Source organism: Saccostrea echinata, unplaced genomic scaffold, assembly GCF_033153115.1.
Source record: "Saccostrea echinata isolate AGI-Se365-2 ecotype Australia unplaced genomic scaffold, CSIRO_AGI_Sech_v1 ptg000029l, whole genome shotgun sequence".
Classification (NCBI taxonomy): domain Eukaryota; kingdom Metazoa; phylum Mollusca; class Bivalvia; order Ostreida; family Ostreidae; genus Saccostrea; species Saccostrea echinata.
The window spans coordinates 9,885,520-9,896,805 of record NW_026889778.1 but is presented as its reverse complement, the minus strand read 5'-3'; the positions used below and the strand labels follow the sequence as shown (position 1 = coordinate 9,896,805).

Sequence of the window (11,286 nt, the reverse complement as noted above, 5' to 3'; positions counted from 1 at the left end):
TAATTCGTAAAGTTAATGATATATAAATGATAATTTTAGCAGGTAATATTTGTTTGCGACGTTTATTTGGGAGAGTGAAAACTTGCAATTGTTTTTTATCATGAAAAAAAAAATCTTTAAGATGACTATGCACACATTTGATTTACAGTATGAATTATAGAACTATTCCATATAATTCATACTCGCAACAAGGCCTGATGCGTTACAAAGAAAATAGATAAGTAATTTAAGATTAGTTAACAATAGGAAAAAAAAAAGGTCACCGAACAATTACGCACAAACACGTTTACCAATCACATCAAACAAAAACAAAATTTTATTTATACTTTAATCTTCTTTACTCTTAATGATAACGTTATAAATTTTCGTTGATTCTCTGCAGTATCTACTAGTGGACAGTAGGGCTGTGTCAATATATCGATTAATCAATACATATCGATATTCAGGAATGTATCGTATCGACAAAATAACTTCCAATACGTATCGGGCAGACAGTTTTTCTTATAATTCAAAGAAAAGGTTGGAAATGTCAGTCACCAAAGATAATTTTTAACTGTTTTTAGTTAAAACTACTCAATAATGAAATAAACATTAAGGAGATAGCACATCTTAAATAACCTTTACAAAATACATAGACAACTATATTTAAACATATTAATTTTTATACAGTCATTAAAAGTTTGAATTTGAAGTGTACTTTGTAAAGACAGTGAGACATGAACTTCCAGTTTGGTAATAAAACATCCAGTTTTTTTCATGTTCAAGCATTAAATGATTTACATGTACAAGACCTTTTTGATAGACTTATTAAAGAATCCAATATCTCGCATATCGCTTTATAAAATATCGTATCGTATCGAAATATTTTGGTCAATACACAGCCCTAGTGGACAGGGAAGAGTTATGGATTATTTTCAGATAACGAATTTAGCATATATACCAATAGAAAACTTACTAAGTCATGCAGGACTCAGCAATATGTTTATATCGAAAATCTTGACCTCTGACCAAGTGGCCTCAAAAGTCAGTCTTCTCTCTAAGCGTTGAGAATAAGATTTGTTGATTGATTATATATTGTTTAACCTTCCGTTCGAGAATTTTTCACTCATATAGAGACGTCACCATATACCGGTGAAGGGCTTCAAATTTAGACATTTACTCGGCACTCAGGGCCAAAAAAGGAGTGTCCTTAATCATTAAATACAACGCCGCATGACTGACGACGACGTCTCGTTGTTAGAATCAGTTCGATTGTGCTATGCAGTTCCATATCTTCACAATTTTTCGGTTACTGAATGCGATCCACTCGGCACACCTCGGCCGACTCGTACCTCATCTTATGATGAAGGTGACGGAATCAGCCGAGGTTTGCCGAATGAAACGCGATCTTTCATGCGATAAAACATCAGCAGCTAGGGACGGGGAGTAAGGGGTTGTAGCAGCCCAATGCACTACATAATGTAAACATGTACATTCACACTAATTTTTAAAAAAAAAAAAAAAAAAAAAAAAAAAAAAAAACACCTCTTCATTTGTATTAAGGATTTTGCTTGACATTTTTGCAATGTGATTTGTTGTGCACAATTCATAGGGTGATGAACAAAGCATATTGTTGTGCTGCTTAGTTCCTGTAACAGTATGAAATTCTTGTTCGATTTCCTATCAAGTAATGGTTACCAAAGACAATAGTGCCTCCAAATACCAGTTTGAAAGACTGGCGTTGTAATTTGTGGGAGTCAATAGAGTTTTTTCCCTTGCTCAGTAGTACAACGTTTCCCTGTAGCACATATTTGTAGCATTCACATTCGCTATTGTCAGTAGCAGTCAGAAGTTGGCGATGAAAGCTAAACAATCATTTGTTGCCAGCTGACTGTCATTTATGGAATTGAATAGGCTAAATGCTAGATTTCAGGCCCGTAACAACGGTTTTAAAAGTGGGGGGAGGGGGGGTTCCAACTTCCGAAAAAAAAAATCTGACAAGCTGCTAGCAAAAAAAAAAAAAAAAAAAAAAAAAAAAAAAAAAAAAAAAAAAAAGAGGAAAGAAAACTGACCAAAAGTGGTGAAAAAAAAACTGAACTGACCAAAAGTGGTGGGGCCCACTTCTCAAAATTATCTGACTAGCCCCCCAGCCGCCGCCCCCCCCCCCAAAGATAATTTACTGTCAAAATCCTGGAATTTATCAGTGCTCAACCTTACAACATCAAGAAGTCTGTGTGTGTGTGTATGTGGGTGGGGGAGGGGGGGGGAGGGGCAACCAGCACCTAATGGAAAAATTTACTATAGCAAAAAGCAAAATACTACAGTGTATACTCAAAAAAAGGGCGGTCCCCTCGCATCCCCAAAAGTTCTACGGACCTTGATTTGTGTAGTATATTGATTTGTCTTTTTCTTTCTTTTTTATTTAATTATTTTTTGAAGGGGGGGGGTATTAATATACAATATATATATTATTTATTTAGTTTTTTTTTTTCTTTTGTGGGGGTGGAGGGACAATGCAAGGACGTCGTATAAGGGGGCCTATCCCCTCCCCCCTTTTTCCGAACATAAATGTTTTACTATTTTAAAATTATCGCCAAACCCCTAACTCTGTCACTACCCTAACTCCGTCATTATTTTCAGGAAACTCCGCACAGCTGTTTGTAAACCACTGCGATTGTGACCTCATTTTTTACATGTTTAAAAATCTATAATCAAGTGCAGAGAAATTATTACAGTCAAGTTCAAAAATGCGTCATAAATAAATAACAATTACACGTAATCTATTGTATCTATCATATTTCATGTGAAATCAGTAAGTAATTCTTCCTTTATGTGCTATAATTCCATTGACACCTCCGACATATGTGTCAATATGCTCATTTTTACATGTCAGTCATATTTATGAAGATCTTTGCTATAGGATTAATTAATATGACATACCATATTGAATATTAATACCGCTAAAAATATTTCATTTTTCATCTCAATTTGCCCTAATACGCTACATGTTGGAGTTTACATAGCATGACGTTATTACATATAAAGTACGTTTTATTAACGTTATTTTTTATGTTATTTTTCCTAAAATACAATTTAATACGATTTTAAATCTTCAAAACTAATTTTCGATGTTTACAAGTTTAAGATGAAGGAAGAAAAAACTTATTGGACATAATGTACACGGATGTGATACGCGTTTTATTTATAGTAGTTTTTATAAGCCCAATAACTGCATTTTTTTTTTAAATGGTTCTGAAAACAATGTTTAAGTTTATAACTAAGTGTAGCAAACAAGGAACAAATCAAAAAATAATTCAGAGAGTAATCTGGCGTGTTTTCCCTTATGGTGACGGAGTTTGGGTAGTAGGGGATAATTTAGTATGAAAAAAAAATTCATCGACCCCCCCCCCCTCCCTTTTTTTCGGTTGTAAAATCTTGTTAGGTTAATGTATTGAAAAACATTTCCTTGTGAAGAAGTTGAAACACTCGAAAATTAAGAAAAATCATTTCCATTTTTTTTTTTCAAAATGCTAAAATATACAAGGTTCATTGCTGCGTTTTACTTTGAATCGGGCTCGGAATACAAATTATTGTTATTCGAGATGGCAGAAAAACGAAAAGCAGATACAAGTTTCTCATCTAATGATGCGTCAGGACATCTTGCTAAGCCAATACAACTACTGGATTCTCATAATGGAAAAGATAATTCTAGTCGGCCCACTGACAGCAGTGTTCCCCTACACACCTCTCTCTGGACAAAAGCTTTTATCGATAGACTAGGTGTTCGTATTGTGTATGAACAGTCTCCAGAGAATATTGTAAAAGAATGGAGTTTGTCCGTCCTCTCTGAAAAGTACTTAGATGATATCGAAACTATGCTGCCTAATGTTGATTCTTGTTTAAAACATTTGGACTTTGACTCTTTAGAAGACATTTTGATAGCGATTAGATCAGATAGACTTCCAGTGGATTTGTTAAAAATAATTAAACTTAATACAGATTTCCAGTATCCAGGATCACATTTTGCATCGTAAGTAACAAGAGTTAAAAGCAGTATGACAATGAGATTTAGCTTCTGAAAGACTAAAATTCTTGCTTACATCTGTATTCTCCATGGAAAATTCAAAGAATCTACCAAGTGATGCGAATTCCTCTGCATCAATCATCATGATCATGTCAGTGTTATGAAATTTTTCATCCCACAGATTGTCTTAGAAAATTTATATATGGTCATGAATAATCATATGATTCATGGTTTGAACAACATTCTAACCATCATTTAATATAAGAGTGAGTGTAAAATAAGACTTGTTTTTATTTTCTTTCCAGAAAATTGATATGTACAAATACATGACACAATGTAGAGGAAAACTGAAAATAAATTTAATATTTACAAATTTTTTGCATATGGCATTTGCAGACATATTTTATATCGTAAAAAATGATAAGGTAAAAAGTCACTGTAAATAATGAACTTAAAAATATAGATGTAAAATTGATTCTATTTGTTTCAGATTTAGAGCTCGTGGTGAAGACTTTCTTTTTACTCTGTTATACATCATTAACGATATTGAAGAAGATGTTATGGACTGGCAGTATCAAATTTTGTTTGATAAATTTCTTAAGATGTTTGGATTCACTGTCATGTAAGTAAACATTGTAAATGGGGAATATATATCATCATGATCATCATATCAATAACTTGATCTGAAGAGCAGGATCATTTCCAGTTGACAGGTGTGGATCATCAGATCAAACAATATGCGTAGCATTGAATTTGATCTGATGATCCGTGCCTGTAAATGAGACAGCCCTTCACATCAAGTGACTTTAATACTGATAAATTTATTACATACCTCTCTATTATTAGTAAAATATATTAAAAGAAAACGTTTGGGATCACTTATACAACATTTATCTATTAAACAAAACAGTTTTTCAAGGATGTTTTTTTATATACAAGAACAACACTTCATATTTACTGTGTACTACGTCATCAGTTTCAGAGAGGGGTGATATGGATTCAGAAAACCACAGTGTGGTGATCCAGAAAGTTGGATCACATCCCCATGTGATTGTGTGAAATTAACAGTAAAATTGAGTGATATACAGTTGGGTATTTAATAAATTTTAAGACCAAAATCCATTCATTGACTCATATCCTCTTTTTGGATTTGTATATTATAATAATCAGATAATGATGTATACCTTAAGTATGTACATGTGTGCAAAAGCTATAGGCAGCAGTAAATAGATTTTAATTCATTTAAAGAGCTACAAATTGATGCTTATACATATCTCTATTCGATCCAACATTGTATCCAATATTGCATTTATATTAAGGTCCTCTGGTACTTTGACAGCATACATGCAGCAGCTGTCTGGCTTTTGCTTCCATTTAAAAGTATTTTTTTCATAAACTATTTAACTGATATTTTTTCCAATTTTAATTCTTATAGCAGGAATCATTTAACATAACAGTTCACAAGAAATATTCTGCACTCCCCAGGCATTATTTTGTTAAGTTTTTCAGACCTGTGGCATTTTCAACTTGTGCGTGCAAAATTTCTTTTCCTACACATCATTTGTAGAATAATATATACATGTAATTATTGCTGGTTTTGAGGTCAATACGATGATTTTTAGTCTTGTGTGAGAGAAATAAATCCTTAAATTCACCTGGAAGGTCACCTGCAGGTGAATATAAAATAGGTATTTTTCTAACATTTTTGGATCTCAGCCAATCAGAGAGACGGGAATTATTCAATCATATAATAATGAATGTTATGTCTACATGCACCTTTGCAACACACAATTTTTAGGTAAGAAATTATGTATATGATATGTATATTTTAAGATTTTTCTTTCAGACAGCAACCCTTCATGAAAACCAAAAAATCACAGATAATGAGAACAACTGTAGACTCTCAGTCATCACTGTTGTGTTACACCTCTGACCCTAGAAGACAAAGACCAGTAGTGGTGGTTTGTGAGGTAACCTCTTTCTGTATTCTGTAATTTGATTTTAAATTTGAACATTCTCTCATTATTGAGTTAATTGTGCATTTTGATGATATAAAACTAAGACATTTCCTACTCATGCTCATACATGTTATGGGGATATACTGTAATTATACCCCCGCTCCAAAGGAGAGGGGGGTATACTGTTTTACCCATGTGTGTGTGTCTGTCTGTTTGTACGTCTAGCTGTCTGTGCGTCCGTGTGTCTGTCCATAACAAATTTTGGTCGCAGTTTTCTCAGCAATTATTTATTGCTGATTGTTCAAAAATGAACTTGTGTATTCACATCAGAGCGGGGGTATTATTAGTGAGCATTGGCTCACAGACTTCTTGTTATGAAATGTATAAGTGATTTTTGGTTTTTAGAATTAATTTAAAACTGAATATCACATTAGCTGCAGAACTGTAGCTCTCTGCTTGAGAAAATTTAGACAGATCTCTGCTTTGTCTGTCCGAATTTTCTCAAGCAGAGAGCTACAGTTCTGCAGCTAATATCACATATGTAGTATAAATTTTGCATGTGTACCACTGACATAAGCTGATGTTTTTAATTACCTGATGTTTTAATTTTATGTAATAAAACCAACAGTTTTGCCCCAAAAATATTTGTGATCATATTTTTGACATTTACTTAGATGTTAAAATGTAACCAGTAGTACTTATTAGGATATCAGGTGATTTAAAGATCTGGCCTGCTGTCTGCCTCCATTTTATTTGTTTTTGCCATCACATTCTTGAGTCTTAGAAACATACATGTAATCATTTTCTCCTCTCTTTTCACAGGTGAATAATAATGAAATATCTGATGAGACAGCTGGAAATCATTCTCCTTCAATGAAGAAGCAGAAATCATCCGTCTCAATCAATCCCATTCTACCTCATGTGATTTCAGATTCTCTGATGGCAAAGCATGTTGGAGAACTATTCCTTCATTTTGATGAATCAGTTTCACCCAGAGCTGTTTTGGGAATGACTGTTCAGAGGACAGTGGTAGGTTTAAGAAAAGAATATCGTATAGATTTAGATAGTCATATGTTGGCAGGTATTAGACAGGTAAAAATTACCTTATTTTGAAGTTTGTGAAATCTTTCTACCACGCACTTGTAAATTGTATTATAGGCCTGGTACTCTGCTCTGCAGATTTTTAAAAAATACTTTTTCAGTCATTTAAGGGGATGAAGGACACATGGTCACATGACTCTGTTTAACTACGTCATAGTCTCCGTTTATATAAGTGCAAAATGTGTAAACCATCAGTTCTTGTATTAATATTTGACAATTTGTTTACTTTGATTACCATCTTATATATAAAAAATAAAAAGTTTTAACATTCTTGTAAACATAAACAAATTATGAAATTGTTTGATCCACTCCTCTGTTTCCCTAAACTGCGCGTCCAACAAGTCGGTGACGTCATACACGATCTGTTAGTACAGCAAGATCATACTCGGTGAATTCAGGGGCGGTATTATTATGTAAAAAAAGGTCATAATCAGTATGTGATGAAATATTTTGAGAAATGGGGAACACAAAAATTATTTTTGCATTGCTGATGACGAAAATCTCATGTAGGTATATCTTATTTCGCTATTTAGCTTACGCGTGACGTCATAGTTGGTTTTTCCCGTACTCGAGAAATGTAAACATGACATGGTTTTGTCATGCTTATGCCTTCTTTCACGAAGTCCTGTGCAATATTGAGGTCAGCTTCACCATTCGAAATTTTTACAGTTAATCAATTATACGAAGGACTTGCATCTCAAGGTAAATTGAAAAATATTGAATGATAGAATTTTTTGTAAATTACGTTTTATGTTGTTTAAGTTGTCTTAAAAAGTACGTAATTTTCCCTATCCAGATGCAGAGTGATAGAAGAAACTCGCTTTTTCGAATTTTAAACCCTGTTCATACTCTGAAATATTTTAAAAGATAAATGTCCACTTACATATTTTTTATAAATCCTTAAAAAATCCCATTGTGGACAGAGTAATGAGTCCGGAAACATGGAGAATTAAAACTCCCCTTAGATAGTGTAGGACATAGTATTTGTCAATCAATATCTCGAAAATGAGGTCAGAAACCTAATGATATTTCTGCTTTAAGATATGTGGGACATACTTAATTAGAAATATACAAAATATAAAAAAAATTGAATGACAAGTATTTTTTCAGCTCAAGGTCCTTCTTCCCCTTAAGCTTTTAATGTTTTGATAAAAATGCTAAGCTGAGATAAATATAGTTCATTTCAACTCAAAAACTTATCCACAAAGCTTATTGACTTTTAATACACACAGTCATTTTTATGTGCCGGCCTTAAGACGAGATGTATTATGTTGTGGTGTTCCTGTCTGTCCAACTGTCTGTCTGTCCATCTGTTAGCTCTTTTGTGTCTGGCTTTAACTTATTAAATACATGTACTATGAGACCTAGAGTAATCAAACTCTCTCTCTCTCTCTCTCTCTCTCTAGATAGATAGATAGATAGATAGATAATGTACTATTTGTTTTAATAAATAACTGCAGTTTAGAAGATGCACCTCAAGCATTAAGAATGCATATGGAAAAGTCATTTAGATCTTTGTACTAAGAGTGACATGATTTTCTCCCATGCACTCTGACATCTGTTTCTGATAATTAAACAATATTATATGGGGTGAATCTTGCCATGGTGGTGCACCTTTTATTAGTTCTACCAAGCTTATGCAAAAGTCAGATGTCTGGCATCCGTCCATCTGTCTGTTTCTAAAATGTTATTCATTCTATAGTTTTGGTCGAATTTCAGTATAACCTTGTAAACTAAGATGCAAAATCCAGTTTATCAGTTTTAGATTTCAACAAATGGTGTTGCCATGGTTGTAAAACTAGAAATTTTTGTTTTTTTGTTTTTTTTTTTCTGGGAATTTCGGCACTTTTCAACTTAGATTTTTGGCCATATCTTGAATATAGAGATGAACAGTTTGTCAGCGCAACTCCTCCTAAACCACTGCACAGAATTTCGTCAAACTTTGCAGATAATTAGGACACAATGTGTAGATGTGTATATTACCAGGAAATTCTGATTCCTTTATTTTTCTGGGAATTTCGCCACTTTTCAACTTAGATTTTTGGCCATATCTTGAATATAGAGATGAACAGTTTGTCAGCACAACTCCTCCTAAATCGCTGCACAGTATTCTGTCAACTTTTGCAGATATTTAGGACACAATGTGTAGATGTGCAAATTACCAGGAAATTCCGATTCCTTTATTTTTCTGAGAATTTCGCCACTTTTCAACTTAGATTTTTGGCCATATCTTGAATATAGAGATGAACAGTTTTTGGCCATATCTTGAATATAGAGATGAACAGTTTGTCAGCGCAACTCCTTTTAAACCGCCACACAGAATTTCATCAAACTTGGCAGATATTTAGGACACAGTGTGTAGATGTGCATATTACCAGGAAATTCCGATTCCTTTATTTTTGCCCTAAGAGTTTTGCCTATTATTGAAGAAACTTTCCAGCAAGGTAATAAGGAAATCCACACTGGAATCAGCCTTTGTAATGACATTTTATGTGAAATATTTTATGACCTTAAAAGACCCCTATTGATTTTGAGATCAAAATATTAATGATTTAACACACACTCAAATTGGTGCTTTGCCTTAAATAATTTCATAAGTACAGTATATAAACAAATTCATATGACTACATCATAATTTTGTTTCCATCAATTATTTAAATGTGTAAGTTGTCATTTGTTGGACATGGACTTACACTCATTAACAAATCGAAATCACTGAGGAATTTAAATAACAGTTTGTCAGCATAACTCCTGCACTGAATTTCCTGAAACTTTGTAGGTATTTCAGACATAGTGTATAGATTTGTACAGTAAAACTCCTTTAATACGAACACGGATATAGCGAATTCACGGATATAGCGAAGTTTTCTTGCATCCCCAGCTATATAAAGTTTACGAATTCCTTATACGGATATAACGAATTATGGATATAACAAAGTAATTTCACAGGTCCCTATGACTTCGTTATAACCGAGTTTTACTGTATATTACCAAGAAATTTTTATTCAATTATTTATCTAGAAACTTCAGCCCAATTAAATTTGTAACATACAAAGATTTGAATGTCCTTATATGCAAGAAGTTTTGATGTGATGATTTTTTGCAAGTAATGCCCCTTTTTGAATTATACTGTGTATTTAAAATGCACTGTGCTATTCAGTACATGTTGCATTGTCGAGTTTTGGGGGAGCGTGGGGTATGTGAGCTTGCTCACTTTTTCTTTCATTATTTTTTGTTTTTCAAAATTTTATCCCTTGTACAGTATATACATGTGTGTATAGTTCTGCATCTTTTATATTCATTGTAATACACGTTCTAGCTCACAGTGCTTGTCATTTCTTGTACAGGTACATATTACATTGCTTCATGCACAAGAGGATACCTTGCAAAAGATAAGAAATGCTGGCAGTGAGGGTTGTGTGTTTTATGATGAACAGGAAAAGAGAGCTCGGTTTTATTACAGCAAACCACTGAACTACCTGAAGAGAGATGACAGAAGGGAACTCGTGCGATCCTTACTCCACATCATATTGATGCAACAGAGATTTGAACAGTGAAGGGATGTAGAATTAGTTTGATCAGTGCTATGTCTCAATTTATTTGTTCTTTGTAGACTCCAAAATTTTAAAATTGTTCCAAGTGAGCTTGAAAGATAAAGTACTGTGAAATAAAATAGAAAAACAGAGTCTGAAGAATTTTTCAGAAGAGTGTGGAGAAAACAAATTTCCAAAAACTTCCAAGGTACAATTTGAAAATATATACATCCTAGCATTATTAAATAGCATACATATATTTAAACCGGGAATATATTCTTTTCTCTGTAAAAATAAATGAGCTTCATATGCATTACATTCAATGCTTTTGTTGATTTATGAGGAGTAATACTCCAATTTGGGACGTAATCAAAATTTCCTTGAATAACAATTACTCACCTGCATAAAGCATGCGAAGTATATTTAACCAGTTTTAATGGAACAGCCAAAAACCTTTCAGGTTGTTTCACTAAAGTTGACCTAACAGACATCACTCTTGAGGGAATTGCTATTATTGCTCTTGCTCAGGATTTTTTAGGTGATGCTTAATTATGAAACTGAAAAAAGTCTATTTCCCTGCTGATAAATGATAAAGTACTAGCATTTAGAAGTAGAATACATTCATATGCTATTACATGTACATGTATATTGTTGCAATGCTAAAATTCTTTTTTCTGTAAACATGTTTATA

The 11,286-nt window shown here is 33.2% G+C and overlaps 1 protein-coding gene across 1 annotated transcript; it reads left to right on the top strand.

Moving 5' to 3' along the window:
• Positions 1 to 3,581: 3,581 nt before the first annotated feature.
• Positions 3,582 to 10,993, top strand: LOC133194942 (uncharacterized). Its single transcript, XM_061330840.1, has 5 exons — positions 3,582 to 4,009; positions 4,494 to 4,625; positions 5,850 to 5,973; positions 6,784 to 6,990; positions 10,410 to 10,993. Exons 1-5 carry the CDS (start codon positions 3,582 to 3,584, stop codon positions 10,617 to 10,619), a joined length of 1,101 nt encoding a protein of 366 aa, XP_061186824.1. The 3' UTR covers positions 10,620 to 10,993.
• Positions 10,994 to 11,286: the final 293 nt, after the last annotated feature.